This window comes from Saccopteryx leptura, chromosome 3 (assembly GCF_036850995.1).
Source record: "Saccopteryx leptura isolate mSacLep1 chromosome 3, mSacLep1_pri_phased_curated, whole genome shotgun sequence".
Lineage (NCBI taxonomy): Eukaryota > Metazoa > Chordata > Mammalia > Chiroptera > Emballonuridae > Saccopteryx > Saccopteryx leptura.
The window spans coordinates 252,488,409-252,510,638 of NC_089505.1; the positions used below are offsets into that span (position 1 = coordinate 252,488,409).

A 22,230-nucleotide genomic window follows, 5' to 3' on the forward strand; every position below is an offset into this window, starting at 1 on the left:
TTAAGGTGGTGATGGTGGGATGCTGAGGTGGAAAAGAAACATCAGTACAGCTCATAATGAGTTGACTAACCTCCTGGGAGAAGTTCACTATATTAAATCAGAATCTCTATGAAACTCCCTAGCACTGACCCCCGATGCCCCTATGTTAAATTACAAACACACATTTCTAAAATTTTCTGTATGTTCCATTCCTTAGTTCCTCGGATCTTTTTTATGATCCAAAGCATGGCTTTATATTTTGGTCATTAGAATTACTTGGGCTGCAACTGACAGAAGCCCAACTTGATCTTGACAGTTCAGAGCATCCTCAGGCTTTAGGCAAGGTTAAATCCAATTGCTCAACTGATATCCTCAGGACACTGTCTCTCCATCTCTATCTCTAAGTTCTGCTTCCCTCTGTTTTGGCCTTCCTCATCCCTCAACCGCTGACCTATTTTGTGAGTCCCGGCATTGAGTGGTGGCTACTGTCTGTTATGTCTCCATCTTGAGTGACCAAGCCCTTCTTCCTCTTCCCACCGGTTACCCTATTATGTTAAAGGCACTAAGATCCATCCAATTTCCCAAGTCAAAAACTTGGAAGTCATCCAAGACCTTTCCATTAGTCCTCATATCTAATAGATCACAAAGCCAAGTCATTTCTACCTCATCTGTGTCTTTGGAATTGGTTTTCCCTTTCCACAGCCATTGCCACTCGACTTTGTCATGCATTGTTATTCCTGTCATGGAAGAAGAAAATGTTTTTCTGAGCAGTCTTTGCTTTGCTCCCTACAAATCGTCCTCCATACCTATGAAAAAGGTAAATCTGAGTCTAGCATTGCCTGCTTAAAATCTTTGCTTATATCACTTGTATGAGCTGCTTCACAAATTTGGGGTACCAACATGATCCTATTTGGTGATTTTTCCAATCAATCACTTGAACTCCAGCTATCCTGTTGGCAGAAAGCCTAGGTATCTTAGGTTGAGTTCCCTAGAAATAGAGCCTGAGCTGAGGATAAGTGTTAGTTGTTACTCTAGGAGCCTCGTTGTTCCTGCCATTGGGCTGGGGCTGAGCCCACTTTAATCCACCCTGCCTGGGCTGGCTAATTATAATACAGAATCTTGAGGCAGGAGATTGGGGATTGGTGTCTTTCCTCCTAAGAAGCCCAGGGCCTCTCATACAAATTGCTGTACCCAGTGACAAACTCAACCTACCTGGGTCTCAGGGTGGGGTTCTTAATCAGTCACAAAAGATTCTTTTTTTTTTCTTTTTTTTTTTTTTGTATTTTTCTGAAGTTGGAAACAGGGAGGCAGTCAGACAGACTCCTGCATGCACCCGACCGGGATCCACCTGACATGCCCATCAGGGGGCGATGCTCTGCCCATCTGGGGTGTTGCTCTGTTGCGACCAGAGCCATTCTAGCGCCTGAGGCAGAGGCCACAGAGCCATCCTCAGCGCCCGGGCCAACTTTGCTTCCAATGGAGCCTTGGCTGCAGGAGGGGAAGAGAGAGACAGAGAGGAAGGAGAGGGGGAGGGGTGGAGAAGCAGATGGGCGCTTCTCCTGTGTGCCCTGGCTGGGAATCAAACCCGGGACTCCTGTACGTCAGGCCGACACTCTACCACTGAGCCAACCAGCCAGGGCCACAAAAGATTCTTCTTTTGACCTCTATACAAGAGGTCAAAAACTCAAATGCCTATTGGAGCCAGAAGGCTGACAGACATGGCAGTCACCACTCAGCAACAACTATTACCAAGCAGTAGCTTGGCACTCACAGTAGCTGCTTCAGTAGAGTTTTTTCGGGAGGAACCCCAAATCTTAATTTTTTGTGTGAAATATTCTGCTTTAAAACTGTTGTCGAGATTCTTTTAAAAATCAGGTAAAACAAAACTTGTCTGGTGCTTTATCTGTCCTAGGGGCAGTCAGTTTGTGAATTTGGTGTTATGCCCTAATCCCATAACAATGGCTGCCCACTTGCCCTACATTTGCATCACTATGGTGGCCACTGCAATGAACTGGGATTGGGCACAAAGATCAGCTGTGAACCTGCTATAAAGTTTCCATGATTTCCAGATAGTCTAACCTCTTTTAGGGTGGCCTGTGTGGCCTCTCTGACCTGCCTCCTATCCTTTTCCATGGCCTTTCTGTTACCCTCTCCCCCTAAACTGTTTCACACCTCAGGGCCTTTTTGTTCACTGGGCTATCTAAGAGGACCTTCCCCTTCCAGTTATCTATCAGCACTCTTACCCTCCTTCAAGATTTGGCTTAAACACCCCTTCCTCTGGATGTCTATGCTTTCTCTTATGCCTATCCCATGTTTTAGAGCAGCTACTCCATTGCCCTAAACCGGTGTGTTGCAAAAATTTTTAAAACATGCAATACCTGACTGTTTTGTTAAGGGCAATGACGTCTTTTCCCTTAGATTGTCAAACAAAATAATGACAACAGCCAACACACAACAATAGCCATTCTGTGTGAATAAAGAAAAATTATACTTATTTTTTGGTCAAATTATTATAAAATATATATTTTTTTGTTGTTCTTCAGAATTTTAGTAATTAGTTAATGTGTGTCATGAGATGAAAAAGGATGAAAATCACTGCTCTAAAGTTTTCTTTACAGGCCTGTGGCCCTACCTGACCAAACCCCTGTAGGGCAGGAACTACACGCCTCATATAGTTGGTTGCCTTTCACACTCCAGAAACCCATTTGTGAAGAACTGGTAATTTTGTTTTGAGAAATTAAATTGAAATTTGTTGTTTAAGAGAAGAGGGGAAACCCTCTGTATACTTTCTTTCCTAAATAGACCACACATTTGTGAAATACAGTAGGAAAGGATAAGTTTTTAGATTTTCTAGCTTGGACACAGCTGAGGCTTCTCCGAGTGCTAGAACTAGAAAATGACTGGTCGCACTAGCTTTTCTCCCTAACCTTCAACGTCCTTAGGCTCTAAGAGTCGGAGTGTTTGTTGTCCTCAACGGGGAAAGGAAACCAGCTTCTCTGAATGAAACTGCGCTTGCACAGAGGCGGCCCCACGGTGGGAGAGGAGGCAGCCACAGTCGAAAGACCCTTTGCATAACCACTCTTAAATTGAGTGAGGCTTGTAGAGTTGCAAACTGAAACTCCGGAGGCAAACCCTAAGCGGTTACATTTTCTCGCCAAGGTCTCCCAGCCTTGTCAACCATTTCCTGCTTTCTCTCCCTCCCCAGCGCGTGCACATACACAAGCTTGAGTGGACAGCTGCCTTGACATTGAGCCTCTCTCCTACCTGAAGAGGAGCACCTCAGGAAGCCGCAAGGCTGGCGTTTCATTCATAATATATGAACTCAAGGGAAGAGGGAGGCAGGCACAAGAGCCTTTCATCTCTGCTATTTAAAATCCCAGCATTGCAGCTGAAAGGGAAAACGACCTGGGAGAGAACTACATCGGGGCTGAAGTATCGCACGATAACAGTACGAGCGAGCGCGTCAGCGGCCGGCCCGCCGGCTATTAATACCGGGCAGATTATGCAATCTGGCTCCAGCTATTCATGCCCCGACTGGGACGGCAGCGCGCCGGGTGGGGGGAGGGCACCATTCCCGGGCGCCGGCTCAGTTTCTAAGTTTGCATCATCCCCTTCATTACGAGAGAGCTTGGGTTTCCACTCCTGCCGGCGGGTCTTGGGGTAGACAGCTGGGCTACGATCTCACTTGGCACACACTGGCACACACGACTGCTTATTTAAACATAATAATAAAGGCACCAGAGCGCCCGAGGCGCGGCCCAGCAGCGTGCAGGGCAGGGCTCCCGGCAGACCGGAAGGAACTGATAAACTGAGCGCTAATGACACCCTCTCCCTCCCCAGTCGGAAGTGTCCTCCGAGCGCGGGTCATTGAGAAATACCGAAGAGGCAGAAAGGGGGTGAGATGAGGACAGGCCCCGGCGCAGCTGCGCGCTGCTCGCCCGGCCGCGAGCAGGAGTGCCGCGTCAGTGAGGGGCGGGGGGTTTATGCGGACCCCCCGCACACACCTTAGGGTAGAGTCCTCTCCAAGTCACCCCGCCCCCCACGCGCGCCCCTGCTGTGTGTGTGGGGGGGGAGTGATAAGACGGATCCCACTCCCCCACCCCCACCCCAGGGAGATGTACACTCCCCACCCTACCGGACCCCGACGGGCGAGAAGTGGGAGGACGCGGAGGGGACGAAGGACACGAAAGAGAGAGCAGGTTGCCAAGAAGGATAAAATGTCCGCTTCTCCCGGCGCCCGTGCGGGGCGAGAGGGGGTGGGGGCCGCGGCCAGCTTCAGAGTAAAACAAGACCTGCGGGTCTACTGAGCATGCCCGTCCCGCGGCCATCGAGGGTCGTTTCAGCTCCGCGCTCCGGGTTTTTCCAGCGGCCAGCGGGAAGGGCGCCGGTGGGGGTGCTGCCCCGCCCGGGACCCGGGATTCAGAGGCTGATAGGGGGTGGTAGGGAGGGAGGGGGTCTTGCTGGGGGCTCCGTTAGGTTTGATTAAAGTTGTGAGTAGATTGACATACTTTTGAAGCTGTACAATCTCACTCTGAGTCAACAACCTTGATTTGATCGTGGTCTGAGCCCTCCTATTTGCAGGTTGTGGGGGAGAAACAGGGTTAGCCCTTCCAGTAATGTCATTAAATTAAACCCCTGAATCCGTTATACTCCCTGGTCTGGTAACAACCCCATAGACTTTGATAATAGCCTGATATTCAGATCAATAAACATATCTGAGTTCTTGGCCCAATATGCCATTTTTTCTATGGGATGGCAGGAGTACAGTTAGTAATTGACAGGAGAGGGCTAAGAGGTGACCTGCTAGGAACACTTCCATCAAAAGGCCCCAGTTTGGGCAATGAACAAGGCAGAAGAAAACTGGAAGGTTTTCTTTAGAGGAACATGAAGTACAGGGAGTGGAGAGGGTAGCATTTAGTAATTCAGCAGCCTAGAAAAAGGGTTATCATTTATTTCTTATTTGCAGCGTGCTTAACAACAGTACCCTCGCTGTATAGCCATTTAATCTTCCCAGCAACCCTGTCTATGGGTATTATCCTCACACTACAGACACTGAACCTGAGGCTCAGAAAACCTAAAACCTGCTGAAGTCTGGCACCAGAGCATCCAAATGGGGACCTGGTGAATTCTGGATCTTGAATGTTTTTCTTAGCTCCTCTGGCTGTCTGGTCTGCAGGCAGGGCCCATTCACTGCTATTAGCAGGAATGACACCAATTCTGTTTGTCTGCCTACAGCAATTAATAATCACAATGTCCTGGCTGGATAGCTTGGCTGGTTAAGAGCTTCATCCCAAAGCACAGAGGTTGCTGATTCGATCCCTGGTCAGGGCACATACAGGAACAAACTGACATTCCTTTCTCTCTCTCTCTCTCTCTCCCTCCCTGCCTCTCACTAAAATCAATAAAATAATAATAATCACCTCACCTACCACCTTTCCATTTGGGCTCTCTGACACTGGAGGGTGGAGCCAAAGAGGTGCCCATTAGGTGGATAATTTTTTTTTATGGAAAAATGCCCGTGTTCCTGGACTTCCAGGAACGACTGATTGGGATGTCTTTCAGCACCTCTAGAAGAGCAACAATGGCCAAAGGTGAGAACTGGGTAGAGACCTTAGCTTTATGGGGATTTAGAGACCAATGAGATCTTGCTCTGTTCAGTGATTTCTCATAGACTCTTAATGGCCTCAAAAACTGAGAAATACAACCTTGGCCTGTCATCCCTATTTTATAAAGAACTAAAGAATTGCTAAAAGCTTCCATCAGGTTCTCCAGGCTGCTAGAAAATCGGAACCCAGATGTTCCTTCCATCTAATGCCCTTTTCACCACCATCATAGATGGGACAAGACCAATCCATATCCACAAAGTTCATGGTTGTGATCAGCATGAAGCTAGGGAAAATCACTAATTTCTCCTTGACTCAAGGTGAAACTCTTCTTTGGAGTACTTGTGGCTCTCCAAGTGTGCGTGTGCGCGCGCATGTGTGTATACCGTTAGGTGTATTACATTTGAGGTATGTTTAATCTACTTTTAATTTGTTCAATGGTTGCTATTTAGTTGAAATGTGTGCAGACTCAGCACATTCAGGAGAATGGAAAATCTGTTTGGAGAACAGGAAGGAGCAGGGACAGTAGTAGCTCTTGCTCCCTAGCAAGAGTTCAGAAGGAAATACTCAACAGCTATTATAATTTGTGAAACCTACTGCAAAGTAAAAATGTGGAGCCCCTTGTTTGTTCAAATGGTAAAAAAAATTTCAAGACTGTAACAGCAGAGCATCAAAACAAACAAAGATCCCTCTGTAACTGTGCAGTGTGCATGCCTAGGAAGCAAGCCCTGCACATTGCCCAGGAGAGCAACGGCCTACCTAGGCCTTGGTCCCAGGCCAAGGCAGGAAAAATAATTTAAAGACAAAGGATAGGGAGAGGCGGACTCAAGGGGCTCTCCATCTCTTTATTTTACTGTCAAAGCCCACTGGACTGGTAACCTCTGGCCCTGAAAATATGGCCTTCAAGGGCCTGGGACAGGGCCATCCTCCACCAACAGGAGAGGTTTACTGAATAACTTAAAAATATATTTGGGTTTATCTTTTAACCCGAGATAGCCTATCATTTCTACCGAAATGCAAACGTTTCAGGGCATCGTTGGACTTACCTTTTATTCTTCTTATATACCAATCATTCCTTTAAAATGCCCGTTCCCCTACCAAGACAAAAAAGATTCATGTGTAACTGAAAAGCCTCTGCCATTCAGAACCTTGGCAAAAGCACCTGTGCCGCCCTTTCCCACCCACCCCACGGTGGGAGAGTAGTTAGTCCTCAGACCTAAGCACCCTCCGACCCTTCTCTGAGCTCCCAGTCTCAACCCTTCCTCCTCCCTCCACCCCACCACCCCACGATTTTTAATCCAGGGGTTTGGTAGGAGGGAGGAAACAAAACGGGAGCCAGATGTGTGCGAGACCCCGGCTCCCGCCTCCTCCCTCCTCTCGGGCATTTTAAAACCCGGAGCTCTGAAAGTGGAGGATCCGGAGCCACACAGACGCCGCGCAAACAACTCCGTTCCGGAGCTCCCCCGGGAGTGGAAGCCAGGAGGGAGGGGGAAAGGAAGCCGGGCATGCTCAGTAGACGGCACAAAGTTTTTTTTTTCTTCTTCTCTCTCAGTCTCTGTCTCTGTCTCTCTTTTTCGGTCTCAAGTAGGAAGCTTTTTGCACTCCACCACCTCTGGCCGCTGGGAAGACGTCATCGCTTCCGCCCTACTTCCTCCTCCTGTTGGCGGCGGTGAGAATCCAATATGGAGTAAATCGGTAGAGTCGAGAGATGGGGCTCGGACGGGGCGCCCTGCACCGCCTCCCTGGCGCACCTCCCCCGGCCGCCGACCGCTCCCCGGAACTGTGATTGCCCCCGCCCCACGGGAGCGACCCCCACCCGGGACCGAGTCCCCACCCGCGACCGGCCCTCCTCTCCTCCTCTCAGCAGTCCCCGCCGCTCCACGGCGCGCTTGTTTTTCTCCTCCTCTCCCTCACCGCCGTCCCCTGCCCAAACCTCTCCCACTTCGCCCGCTCCTGAAGCCCCGGAGCCCCCACCGGCTCGCCCCTCGGCGCTGCGGCGCTCCCTGCCCCCCGCAGCTTGCCTTTGCACCCCTTCCCCCAAACCACCCCGCACCCTGATCGCCCTGCTTCTCCTTCTGCCTTCTGCGGCGCCCCCTTCATCTCTAGACGTCCCCCTCCTCAACCAAATCAGGCGATCTCCGGAGATGTGAAGAAGGGGGGTGAGCGGACAGGAAGATGAAGGGAGCAAAGCTGCCCGCCGCGGGACAGGCGTCTAGGTGAACAGGAAAATGACCGAAGAAATACACCCGGACGAGTAAGTTTGGCCGCGGGGTTGGACGCGTTTGCCTCGCGGGGGCAGCGTGTGGGGGTCAGCGCTGAGGACGTAGGCGGGACACTGGATTTGGTGAACTTGGCGTGGGGTGCAGCGACTCGCTGGCCTGTGGGGTTTGGGACGCGAAATTCTCCCCCGTCCCCCTTGTTGAAGCGAGGAGGGGGCAAAAACTGCTGTGGGCCGGCGGGGGCGCGCCTGGGGTCGACGGGCTGGTGGCCGCTGCGGGGACAAGGGCGCACTGGTGACCTCGGGGAGGTCCCAGCTCCCTCTTCGGGGAGTTACAAACATCCACCACCACCACTCCCGAAATCCTCGGCAGCCGGAATGGGAGACCTGACACCCCTGCTCCGGTTTTCTGGGGGTCGGTGGGTTTTTACATGGTGACTTTGTGACTCTCCCGCCCCGCTACTTGCCCTGCGGTTCTTTCGGGAACCCTCTGGGGCCCAGGCTCCGCCATTTCGTTTTCTTGAATCGCTCTCATTTGCATACCACATTTTCATTCATAAAAAACACTGCGGAGCAAGGGGAGCACGGGGCGCGGGCTGTGCGGGGTCTGTGTGCGCCCGGGACCCCGCGCTGGCGGACGTACTGGAACCACCCCTGGGGTCCCGCGGCGAGTGCGAGTGTGTGTGTTCGCGCGTGTGGGCTCGGGACGAGCGCCCCGCGGGGTCGGGGTAGCTCGGGGGCGGATCCGAGGCGTGCACAGCGGGGGGGGGGGGGGGCGGGCGGGACCGTGCGGGGCAGAGCGCTGCGGGCCAGTGTTTGTGTGTTTGTGTGTGTGTGTGTGCGCGCGTGCACAGGCGTGCGTGCCTGGCTCCGCAAGCCCGAGGGTAACAATGCTCGGAGCGCTCCGCCCTAGGGGCTCCCGGCCAGACCCGCCGCCCCTCTTGGGACCAGTGCCTTTCTCCAGCCCTGCGCCAAGGTGCAGCTCCCTCCAGCCTTACAGTCGCAGAGTCGGGTTTGGTTTTTTCCCACCCCCTCCAGAGGGCTTTCTAGTCGAGGGTGCAACGGAGGCTAGGCCGCTGGGCCCGACGCCTAAGATCGCCGGCCTCGGGTCCGAGCGGTCACCGCACGGCCGTTGCCGCTACTCAGAGGCAGTGCCTGCCACCAGCCACATTTTTTTTCTTTTTTTCTTTTTTTTTTGTGAATAAGACGCTCTCCTTTATTGTCACATGATAGCCCTCCCCTCCTCCCCTGCACATTCATAAATCCGGAGCCTGCCTTGGCTCTTTTCATTCAGGGCTGCCTGCCTTTAGCCAAGGTAGCGGCAGTGCCGGCTTGGGAGAAAAGACCCTGTCGGCAGCCGCGGGGACTAGCCCTGAAGGGAGGCCCCCGGAGTGTCTACGGGAGTGTGGGGGCTGCCGGTAGACAGCTCCCGAAGCTCCGGGTCTTTTGCCTCCTCGAGCATTGAGACTCGGTGCAGAGAGGGGAAGTGACTCAGGGCTTGGGTGACCAAGAGGGCTTCTCTTGCAGCAGGTTGACAGAATGGTGTTCTCTACTCTATAATCTACTCACTTTTTAAATGACCCTTTATCCTTTGGCGTCTGCTATTGCCCGGCTGGGCGGAAGGGGAGTTTAGGAGGGCTGGTCTTTGGGAAAGGGAATTTCCTTCCTGTGGGTCCCCAGAGAGCTTTGATTGCAGTAACCCCTAGTCTGCCAGACACCATAGATGAAGAGGAGCCGCCTGGTGTGCATGTTGTGGCCATCCCACCACATCTGCTGGCCCTACTTTTTAGATATTTTGCTGGTCTTCATAGACTATCTTGAAATGGGAAAATGAAAAAAGTTGTTTCTAGGGATGAAATATGGAGGGGGCGCGTATACGCTGCTAGGCCTTGCCTCTTTAGGACTTGATTAAAAACAGGTATTTCTATGCATTCTCCTTTGTCTTTCCACACACAAATAGTATCAGGCAGGGACGTATATCCGTGATCTGGGCTTCAGAATCCTGGAAATTGGTTCAACCACCCTACCTTGGGCTCCTTGGCCCCATCCCTTGTGAATACTAGCTTGGTCTCTTTTCAGGGCAGCATGTTATCTGGTATCCAAAGCAAAAGAACTTTGTGTAGGTTCACCAGCAAGAAATAAATACTTCTATTCCAGGCTTTTAGAGCAGTTCAGCATGGAACTGGCTGCCCCCACTGCTGTCAGAAGCCCAGTTGAGACAATGGATATTTGAGGACATTCTGGTTTCATTTAGAGAATCAGAAAGCTGTGGCGCCTTAGCCCACTGCAGAAACAGCCTTCTCAGGATTACTTTTAATGTAATGACCTTGGTATGGGACATGAAATGCCTGGTAAGAAAGTGGGTTGCATGGGCTGTGAACTGGCATTTGTAGACACTGACCATTATATTGTTCAATGTCCTTACGTAATGACCCATCTGAAATTTTTCTTTTAAATGTTAGTATCAGGAAGAAGCTCTCTGGGTTACAGAGCTTGTTGTAGTTGCCTTTTTTTTTTTGTTTTTTTTTTTTCCTACTACTGCCTGGAAGCTCAGAGCCAAAATTATTGCTTGATTAGGGTTGCCATATTAGCCTAGGTTTCTGCTAGATTTATTTACGCTTCTATATGAACTTATATCTGTTTTTCTCTTCTAATGGTTTCATATTTGAGGTCCTTCAGATACCTTTGGAAGTAGACAAGGTATGTTACTTATAAAGGGAAATGGTGACATTAAACTGGAGACCTATATTTGTGCCTTAGGTAAAATAGATTTTTCTGGATAGTCCACATATATGTATGAAATACCTCTTACATTTCACAGCAGATACAATAAATCAGAATCTTACAACTGGTAAAATTATGCTTAATTTAAAGAGATAATAAATGTTTTGACTTCTAATGTTCTTTTCTTTGTCAATTTAAAACTCCTCTCAAATAAATTTTACAGTAATTCAGGAAAGCTGGTCTGCTCTTTGCACTGATGGTCCTAAAATATAGTTTTTATATAGAAAGTACATTGATTCTTCTTTGATCCCACTCCAGTTAGAAATGCATATTAAGATTTACAAATTCTACAACTTTTTTTATAATGTAAAAAGTAAAGAGCATCAACAAATTATCAAAAGTAAGCGGTCTTTTGTACATAGGAGTAGAACTTTTTTTTTAAATCATACTCTATAAAGCATTTGATCATGGCTATGAATGGTTGGGAAATTCATAGACAAAAATGAAGACATTCTTAAGTGAGCTATCACCCTGGAGAAATCAGGTCATCCTTCAGCTTTTTATTTTGTTTCTCTTTCTCTCTGCAACACACCTCTTGCTGAGAGAATAGATTTGCAGCTTCTTCTGCAGTCATATACATAATGTTGGAAAATTTCCTTAAAAAATTGAATAAATAAAAAGTTTAAATATTTTTGTGGAACCATTTCAAAATTAGACATCAGAACTCTTATTTCTAAGTACTTGAGCTTATTTCCCAAAAGGTGAGAATACTCTTTGGTGAAACCACAATACCATCATCACACTTAACAAAATTAAGAAAAATTCCCTGATGTCTTTAACACTCGGTCTCAAAAAAAAAATGTCTTTTATAACTGATTATTTTAGCCAGGAGCCAAAGATCCTGCGTTAAATGCCACTTATAAAATATACTCAAGGCTCAAGGCTTAGCCATTTGCTCATTTTCTGAGCTAAGGCAAGTTACTTATGTATCCTGCCTAGGTTTAATCTGAGTGTGAATAAAATAGGAATAAATATTAGTAATTTTATGGAGTTGCCATGAGAATTAAATGAGATAGTTGATGTAAAGATTACAGGCCAGCGCCAAGCAGGAAATAATTTCATGTGGCTCTTTAGGGAACACTGAGGTAGGTTTTTTAAAGGCTCAGCTTGTTAATTTTCAAATAACCCTAGGAAGGAGGTATAAAGTTACTTGCCTAAGACAGCAATCATTTTTTTGTAGCACTTTACTTCATTTAGTCTTCTCAGCAATCCTGTGAGGTAGGTGATCTTATTACTTCCACTTGTAGATTGGGAAACGGAGGCACAGACAGGTTAAATAATCTTCCCAAGGTCATATCATTAATAACTGAAGGTCATATCATTAATAACCCCAGCTGCTTGGCTCGGAAAGTACTGTGTTTTTAACCACTGGGAGTACAGTCTCAGAAGAGGAAAGGGTGCCCAACCTCATTCTTACTTCAGAGCTTACACTGTTTCTGCCGGTCATAGGTCCCTAATTCTGTATTAGTGACAATCTGTCACTGCCATAATTTATTCAACTTCCCTTATCTTTCCTGAAAATGCAATAAGGCACATACTGAATTAAATTGAACCTAAGTAAACTTTGGCTTGAGAATTCTGTGTAATACACCTTAAGATATAATAGGAAGAGTGTGAATTCAGATTTGGTTATTACTCTACATTCATTAAAAGAACAGTTGTGAGAATTAGACCTTATACAAGAAGTATTGATTTATTTTGTTTGCCTTAGCCTTAAAAGGGGTGTGTGTTTCGGCTCTATGTGAGTAAAATCCTTAAATGTTAAAAACATGGAGTTGACTTTGCAGAATTGGAATCTTGATCCATTTATCAGAAAATCTTGAAAGCAAGACCAAAAAAAAAAAAAATATTGGAAAGACCTTAGCAAGCTTGTAAGCCAGGACATTGTCAGTGTAGTCATTGTCATTGCATAAAGTCGTATCAAGTTAAGTGCCTGCTACAAAAGCCTTACATCTTGTTAGGTGGTAGGCCTAGACTAACCTCTGTCTGCCGGGTTTGTTTCCATAGGAATATTAGCAAATGCCACCTCCTTTCTAACTACAGTTGATCCACTCTGCTTTCCACTTCCTTTAACCAATACAATATATAAAAAGTGAGTACAAATACCAAAACTCTTCTGCTTCAACCTGCTTGCTCATGCTCTTTATTCTGGAATTATCTTCCTTCCCTTCTCCAACAAGTGAAATTTCATCCGTTCCCCCCAGCCACCTTGGGAGCAGGTCCCTTTTATGAGGTCCTAGGCTTTCCCACCCTCATTTTCCAAGTCAAAATTGAGAACTTGGTAGCAGTTACCACCATTGAGATTTGGGCTTATACCCAGCTAGAGTCTGTCCCAGAATATGAGCTTTTTGAATTCAGGGTTACCTCTCAACTGCCTAGTTTTCTAGTTGTTGACCCAGTAACATTGGGCACACTGATTGCTGAATAGAAGTCTATTGGTTAGAAATGGATTTTATTATTATTATTTTAAGTGAGAGGAGGGGAGATAGTGAGACAGATTCCCACAAGTGTCCTGATTGGCAACCCACTTCTGGGGCTGATGCTCTAATCAGCTGAGCTATTATCCTCAGTGCCCGGGGCCACTCACTGTGGGAGGGGAAGAGAGAGAAAGGGGAGAGGGAGGAGAGAGAAACCTATGGTCCCTGCTCAAGTGGAACCCAGGATGTCCACTGAGCCAACTGACCAGGGCTGAATTTAATTATTTGAAAACAATGTTTTGTTTCTGTTGACTGATGTAATAACTACAGTTGTATTTGGTTAACTAAGGGTGTTTAGAACTAGCCTCCTTCTGAGAAACACCATGTTCACTGAAGCCCTTGGAATGGTTCATGGAAACAGGGTGAAGAACTATCTGGTGGTGGTGATATGTGATTGATAATTCAAAACTATTTCGATCCTAGTCACTGATGTACAGACTGGGAAGTAGAGTGCAGTTGGCCAGGGCCTGTGTTTGTGCCTCTGCAGGAGAATCTCTGTAGAAATCACAATATTAACAATTTGCAGTAGCTGCAGGGTTCTGATGGAGTCTTAACACTTGAAGTTGGAGACAGCTGTGCTGATGAACTCCAATATTGGCATAGTTCCTATGTTACTGGGCCGAACACAAATACACATTCTAACAGCAGAATCCTCCCAACTGAACAAGATGATAACAGAGGCAGAGCAGGAAGTTTTGGTGTGTGTGGTGGTTGTTTTGGCTTATTTTCTCTTAGGTAAATTGGGCTGGCCTTTTTATTTTTTCTTTATAAAGACCCAGTCATATTGATAAACTTGGTGACATTGATAAATGCATAAAACTTAATTATCGAGTTAAGTTGTTTTTTTTCTTTAATGTTTCTTTTACTGATTTTAGGGAGAGAAAGAGAGAGAGATGGGAACATCTGTTCCTGTATGTGTCTTGACAAAGGATTGAACTAGCAACCTCCATGCTTTGGGACAGTGCTTTAACCAACTGAGCTGTCCAGCCAGGGCTGGGTTAAGTTTTTTAATTGTCTTTCCAAGTTCATCTAGTAATGACATCTTTGCTCATTTTCATTGTTTAGTTCTCCTATTTCATTTTCTGCGCGCAGGGTTTTGGCTCTGGCCTCCAGCATTGATTTATCAGATGTTCCTTTGTGTTTGCAGCCCACCCCAACCAGGAACTACAGAAAAGCTTGATCCATTTGCCCTTCCAGCCATGGGAATAATAGCTCATTAATCCTTTTCGACTTGCTGAGCCCACAGTAGGCTTTCTGCAAATGTTTGTTGACTGGTTAAATTGCCATTAACTTAAAAATCACTTTACCTTATATAAAAATGTAAACAGTTATTCATATGTACTTACATCCAAAGAGACTTTGAGGTTGTTTTTTCAAAATTACCCTGAAGGGCCGGCTGCCATGATGGTAGTGGAAGAAGCATGGGCTTGGGGTGACACCTGCTTCTGCTCTACTGACTTGGGGGCGGTAGAAAGCGTCCTAAGCTGTGTGTCCTGGGTTAACATAATTGAAATTCATTCTGCCCCTTACTGCATAAGCTGTTAAAAGGTGGAAATGTAAAGCATTTAGCACAGTGCCAGATGAACTGGGAAGTCAGTGGCACTGACCCACCTCTGGCAGGTCTCTGGCGTCATGTAGCAAGGTATCATTTATTTTCAGAATCTACAAGGCAGAAGAGATATCCATGAACTATGTTAACCTCATAGCAACCTTTTTAGGCAGGAAACAGGCTTTCACTTTAGGCCTAAAAGAATTGAAGTGACTTACTCAGGGGGGTTTAATGAGAAAATTAGAGCTTAGAACTCAGTTTTGCTTTTCATTTGGCTTTCCAATGCTGTCCTGGTGGGTCCCCCTAGAATAGAAAGCAGCTTAGTTTTCATACTATAATATCAGCAATGCCCAGCTGTTGGCCCCTTTACTCAGTCATCCTACTTGGCTATGTTTTTTGAGATTTTATGCCTTTTAAGTAGTTTGTCTCCTCTCTTACTGTCAGTGTTCTTACCTATAGTAGCACGTTGGCTCTCTTGCCATCCGTAGCTGTGAAATAATCATATTGTCAATGGCATTCAAATTGTTTCTAAAGCAAGAGTCAGTAGTCTTGGTGGGAATGGGTGGGACCAAGGGTTCTCTTAGGAGCAAGGTGGCTTATGACTAGTTTTGTCTACTTGCATGCTATCTTGGTATTTGCGTTTTATATTTCCAGCCAAGGAATAAAGTGGATGCTAGACCAGATGTTTAATTTAATCACCAGTATCCCAATAATTTCACTCATTTTTACAGACCTTTTAAAGCCACGTAAGTATGAATATAGTCTTTTTTTTTTTTTTTTTTCATTTTTTTTCTGAAGCTGGAAACGGGGAGAGACAGTCAGACAGACTCCCGCATGCGCCCAACCGGGATCCACCCGGCACGCCCACCATGGGGCGACACTCTGCCCACCAGGGGGCGATGCTCTGCCCCTCCTGGGCGTCGCCATATTGCGACCAGAGCCACTCCAGCGCCTGAGGCAGAGGCCACAGAGCCATCCCCAGCGCCCGGGCCCGGGCCATCTTTGCTCCAATGGAGCCTTGGCTGCGGGAGGGGAAGAGAGAGACAGAGAGGAAAGCGCGGCGGAGGGGTGGAGAAGCAGATGGGCGCTTCTCCTGTGTGCCCTGGCCGGGAATCGAACCCGTGTCCTCCGCACGCTAGGCCGACGCTCTACCGCTGAGCCAATCGGCCAGGGCCTGAATATAGTCTTAATATATTAATTACATTTCTCTCCTTTCTTAATAGGTTAAATCAAATCGGTGACTTTTCTCAGGCTCAAAATTTCAAAACAAGTCTGCTCTGCCAGGATGGTGTGCATCAGCTCCATGTTGCTTCTGGCCCTGAAGGCCTAATGGTTGCCTTTCATTAATCTGTGTGTGCACAGGTTTTAGATCAGGTGTCTGCTGTTCGTAAGCCAGCTTTGCATCTTGTACCCTCCGTTCTTAGATGTCTTTTACCCTGCCGAAAACTAGCAGATTAACTAGATTATAGGTGTCCATTTGGAGGACAGCAGACTTTCAGTCTAAAGAAGTTGACTTTAGAACTTACTTTGACTCTTAATTGCCAAGCCATATATAAATCATTTTATTGGATAAATAAATGACAGTATGGAAGAGGCTTGAGGAAAGGGAGCCACTAGCTGTTGAGTGCCCTTCACTCACTGGAACAAATGTCCCAAGACACTGATCTGCCAGACAGGAAAGGGCTGTGACTCCGAGGCCTTCTCTCTATCCTTAGAGAACCTCTGAGCTAGGGTCCCAGGCACTCTCACATGCCTTAAGGGTAGGAAGATAGCATCATCTTGATGGCTGATTGGCTTCCAGAACTATTTTCCCTTTCCTTCCTGTCTTTCTGCAGGGTTCTTCCTAGTGCTGCAGGCGTGGGAATTCCCAGATTTGGGTGGGGGGCTAGATCCCCTAACAAGTGCTACAGTTATATTTAAGGTGTGTGTTATATGGACAGGTACTTGCACACTCACACATGGATGGGATATGTCTGACAGCCAAGTGTCCACGAACTACAAGCAAGGAAAAAATTCAGAGAGGTTAAATATCTTGTCAGAGGCCACAAAGCAGGATTTGTTATTTTTAGCCCAGGTCCTTGACTTCACATCTCATGTCTGTAGAACTACATTATGTATTATAACTTTCACAGAGCCTCAGTTTTCTCATATAAAAAATTGCTTGGTTTATATTACTGTTGAGTGAATGAAATTAGAACTCACTTAGAATCCTATAAACGCCTCCAAACTGTGAGATTTTATTTCTTCCTCGCATTCCCATTTAGCTCTAGGGAGCAGGGAACCAGTGCCCACTGAGCGGCCTCTTCTGTACTGAAAGAAAGAGCAGCTCTGTGGATACCTCTTTTGGAAAGAGAACTAACCACCTTACCCTTGGTGGGAAAAGTGTGTGTGTGAGCAGAAGGCTAACAAAGCATAGTATTCCCCCTGTCCTGTGTTTTAGCCCAGCTGTTTTAAGGGGAAGATCAGACTTGAACATGCATTGGGAATTTTGTAAGATGAGGATGGTGTTGGGGAAAGGCCTGAGAATCTGCATTTTTAACAAGCTTGCAGGTGCTGCCGCTCCACGGACTGCACCATGCTCCATGGCAAGGGCCGGTCTGCGGTGGTGATGATAGCGAGCTCACAGCTGCCAGGTCTGTGTTCTCCAAGGCAACTTCACATAACTGGCATTTGCAATCTGTTGAAGCTCATTGGACAGTACACACTGAAGAGATATTATCAAGCTCCTGTCCTTCCCTATCTCTGGCAGGACTTCCAGCTTTGAGGTATAGCTTGCTTTTAGATGGGAATGTACCAGAAGAATTTTTTCTGTTCTTATGGCTTAAAAAATGTTCTTGGTGAATTCTAGGAGACCCAAGAGTTCCATCACTTAAAAAGAAATAAGGAGCCTGAGCAGGCAGTGGTGCAGTGGACAGAGTCAGACTGGGGTGCAGAGGACCCAGGTTTGAAACCTCGAGGTTGCCAGCTTGATTGCGGGCCCATCGGCTTGAGTGTGGGATCATAGACATGGCCCTATGTTGCTGGCTTGAGCCCAAAGGTCGCTGGCTTGAGCAAGGCATCACTTGCTCAACTGGAGCCCCCCCCCCCCCCTCCAGTCAAGGAACTTATGAGAAAGCAATCAGTGAACAACTAAGATGCCCAAATGAAGAATTGATGCTTCTCATCTCTGTCCTTTCCTCTCTGTCTGTCTCTGTCACACACACACACACACACACACACACACACACACACACGAAAATGAAATACATACGGAGTCCCAGTGCTTTGTAATGTCTGATAGTCAGCTGGCACTCTGTGCCCTCCAGACAAATCAGTCTTGTGTGGAGAGCCTGCTGCCCTGGGAAGCAGGCACACTCAGCCCTAGAAGAAATCACAGGAAGTAATTAAACAGAGAAGGTCAGAGAAAGAGGAAGTGGTTGTGTTGTTTCTGATGCGAATTGCATTGTTGTTCCTGGGGATCAAGATCATGATGTTTAAATCTTCTGGAATGTGGCTGCTTGGGGATTTGATTGTATTTAAATGGCAGCACTTTTAGTTTATTCTTTTAGACAGCAATCTAGTTAGGAAATGAATTGCTTTTAGGTCTTATCAGGAATCCCCACGTGCCTAAGCAGAAGTCTTAAGCAGGGAGTTGCTTATAGCTTGGCAAATTGCACTTAACTGAAATGAATGTCAAGACTATCAGAGGTTAATTTTAGGTGTCTGGAGTTCTCCCTAATTCTCCTGATTAAATACTTTAACATAATAGTTGCCTTAATTGGAATAATGATAGAATATTAGCATGCATATTAAACCATTTACCCAAATTTGAATAGGGTTAAAATGCAAATTATCCATCACTTGTCAATGCTTCTTCTTGGGAGACAATTCCTGGTGAGAGATGGGAAAGAGACTGGAATTTGACTGTAGTGGGGCTTTCTTCAGGCAGCATTGTAGACCAGAGGACTGAAGTGAGAGATCCTTTGTTTCCCCAAAAAAGAGGTTCTAAAAATACCAATGGCTAGTAATATCTCCAACATGGAGGTAGATGCAACAGGAAATCCAAAGTAAGCTAACTGGACATTCTCTCTGGTCGTCTTTATTAGCCTATTATTATTTTCCCCAGGTAGGTGATAAGAGACTTAAGGCCCTTCGACAGCATTTAGATACCTACCCCCCAGTCTTGAACTGATGCCACAACCCAGCAGTTCCCAAACAAGTGGCTGGGAACCCTTACACACTTCAAGTATTGTTTGTGAACCAAATATAGTACATAAAGTCACCCATATATATGTGTTCTCTCTTTCAATGTAATTGTGGAATATTAAAATACAACCTTATTAAAATGTAGTTTTACTGAATTCACTGTGGATGTTTGTCATATTTTTCTCAACTCACAGTTATTTAAAAAGCACATCTGTAATGCTGGGGGTGGGGGATAGTCCCTGAATTTTCTCCCTCTATGTACCTATACTTAGGAACTTGGGACTCATTGTTATGACCGTCATTCTGGATGGAAGAAAAGAATTGTCCTTCTGTAGGGGAGGCATGTGCAGAGGGTGCATTCCTACTGCAGGGTAGATTGGGTGGAAGGTCTAAAGGAAAGCAGAGGAATAGTTTAGTTGGAGGTGGGTAGGGGGAGTTGAAAATGAGTCAGGACATCTCCCCCAGAGACTTGCAATCAAGTTGGGGCTTCTCATAAAAGGAGGGAGAGCTGGAGGAGTAAGTCTCCTCCAGATCTCGCCCCTCTTGACTCTTGCAATCAGCATTTATCAAACAGTATGCTATGCAGCACACTACTCTTAGTTATTGTGCGAAAGATGAAACACCCAACACTAGAAGCTCTTAGTGGATACCAAGTAGCAAACACCATGAGTACCCAGTTGCCATGTGTAGTAAGATCTAGGGAGTCAGTAAGCTTAGATTCTCATTACCCTGCTGTGGTACCTTAGGCAAAGTGTCAAGCTTCTTCTCTGGAGCCAGTTTTCTCATCTCTAAATAGGTTGAAGAACTCTTCTAGTTCTAAATAAGCAAGGACAGTTCATATTTAAGAAAAACTTTTATTCTTAGTATAATATTTTTTTAAATCGAGACAAACACAAAGAATTCAAATACCTCTTGCTACACTAGCCTGAAGATGTTCACTTTCAACAAGATGGGACTTGAGTTTGAAAGGACTCATCTAAAGGTGGTGATGGTGTCTTGGGGGAGAAGGGCAGGTCAGGCAAGTTGGGGAGGAGGTATCTTGTAGCCAGAGGTTTCCTCCACAGACCTGGAAACGCCACCTCTGGTTATGTTGGGGGAGCTCAGAGAAAGAGCTGGTCTAATCAGCTGAGGCTAAATTTGGGAGGCTATTATGTGCCAGACTAACAAAGTAAGTGATTAGACTTTTGTTCTTTAGGTAGAATGGAGCTGTTTAAGGTTTCAAGCAAAGAAATGAAGGGATATATTGGTAAATTGGACCTAGTTAGAGGGTAGGGTGAGGTGAGGCTGGAGTCAGGAAGGCCACTAATAGCAGTGGCTCTGCCATACCTGGGCAGGACTTTTCCCTCTGGTTTTAGTGAAATGCAGTGGGCAATGCTGTAGAAACCTTTGTTCCAAAGAGGTTGTCATTATGTTTATTGGAAGATGGCCAAGGGATGTGAAATTCAGAACAAAATTAACCAACTTCCTTTGTAGATAAAACTTAGAGCTTGGTAGTAATCCAAGTGAGGTTTTTTTTGTTTGTTTTTAATATTGTCACTGGTTGCAACTTGACCATCAAATTGTAGAACTATAGAGGATCTCAGGAATAAATTGCAATCCAGAGAGGTTGAGCGATGAACCCAGGTTCACACAGCTAATTGGTGGTTTGGGATATATCAGCGAGCAGATGTCATCTGACCTGAGTTCCAGCCCTGTTTGGGGTGCTGTGTTAAACATTCACGAGCTACTCTCAAGTTGTTGAACCCTCAGGAGACAGGAAAAAGATGGTGGTAACTTACTCAATTCAGGTAAATGTTGCCCATGTTGACGGTGAATCATCAACACTGAACAGATTGTCAGCCTTGGTTAGCCCCTGTACAAGGCTGAGATAGACGAGCTTGCCAGACGCTGTCCCTGTGTGGCTCATCTGTGGATGGCAGGTGGGTACGGTTTCTACATGTTGTGTTTCAGGGGTAGGAAGATAGGGAGTGGAGGCAGAGGAGGGCCTCCTTCAGCTCATCATCTTTGGAGAGAGAAGATGAGCCCTTAGATGAAAAGTTGAAATACATGTGATGTTCCTAGGTTTTTGCACCTGGGCACCAGCGGGGGAGAAAAAAAAAGTTGATGAAACATTACCTATGCTTGTTCTTCCTCCTCAGCCCCAGTGCTGTCTGTTCTTCCCATGTGTCTGTTTTTGATGTTAACTGCCAAGGTGGTGTGGTCATAGACAGCAGGAAGTAATATTTGATATGCTGTTCTCCTGGGGTGGGGGTTGGGGGATGTCAGGATGGGAAGGGTGGCGGTTTTGGCACGTTCATGTGAGAACTCTGAGCACTTCTAAGCAAACAGGTGCTTTTACAACAAAGAGAGGAAGGTAAGAGTTGATCGGATGGTCATAAAATGAATTTTTTTTTTTTTTTTTTTTTTTTTTTGCGGTAGCTTTTTGCCTTAAGTTTTTATAAGGCTGCCGTCCTATAGGTTAACTCCAGATAAAGTCGCGATTATCTTCTGTACTGAATCATACAGCTTAGTGAGTTTTGTGGTCAAGGACAAGTGGAAATCTATGCTTGAGGGAGAATGAAAACAGCCCCCAAAGCAAGACACAGTATCCCTGAGAGCCAGCAGACAGGCTGTGCGAGACTGGATCGCTTCCCAGTCCTTTGAAACTAGTTCTCAGTCAGGACTCCTTGGGATAACCAGGTTTAAACTGCTTGTTTAGGATAGGAAACTCATCTTTTAAAAACATTTCCTTTTCTTGGGGTTCAACCCCCTTGCCTTTTGTTTCCCCTTGTTAATCCCCACCAGCGGGGCAAGCTTCTTTCTGATAGAGTAAAAGGGTCCTTTTGTGAGCTTCAAGATTCCATTGTGGAGTTTCAGGCCCCTGGTCCCAGTGCTTCTGGATCCCCCAAATGGTCAGGGTAGTTGGTTATAAATGGTTTACCTGCAGACCCCTCTTCCCCATTCCCCTTGCTCTGCATTCCTCTTGTTCCAAATTAAGCAGTACAAGAGTAACCAGGAGAATTAGACAGGTTTGATCAACTCCGACCCCGAGCATTGCAGACTGAAATGGAGCCCCCTTCCTCCAACTGTCCCAACAAAGACACTTTTTCTATAACAAGAGGCCCAGAGGGGGAGAATATTGGGGTTGCTTTGGGATGCTGTCTAGGAGACCGTGTCCTTTCATCTTTGCATTCTTACCTTCCTCCTCCCCAGACCAATTGAATTAGAATTTCATCCCATCCACTGTAGTAGCATTTTAAAAATCCAGGAGATTCTAACGAACCTTACACAAATTGGGGTTTGGAAGAGGTTTGGAACCAGGACAGCACTGACTCCTTTTAAAGATCTTGATGGGTGACCGGTGTTAACTAGACTTACTGTGGTGGTCATTTTACAATATATACAAATAGTGCGTCATGTTCTACACCTGAAACTAATATAATGTTATATATCAAT

General features: G+C 46.3%; 1 protein-coding gene across 1 annotated transcript in view; it reads left to right on the forward strand.

Moving 5' to 3' along the window:
* Positions 1-7,055: 7,055 nt before the first annotated feature.
* Positions 7,056-22,230, forward strand: part of SPRED2 (sprouty related EVH1 domain containing 2) — a 122,594-nt gene continuing 107,419 nt past the window's right edge. The window contains exons 1-2 of the mRNA XM_066378132.1: positions 7,056-7,251; positions 7,714-7,836. Of these exons, the coding sequence (XP_066234229.1) occupies positions 7,811-7,836 (26 nt within the window). The 5' untranslated portion in view covers positions 7,056-7,251; positions 7,714-7,810. The remainder of the gene's footprint in view (positions 7,252-7,713; positions 7,837-22,230) is intronic.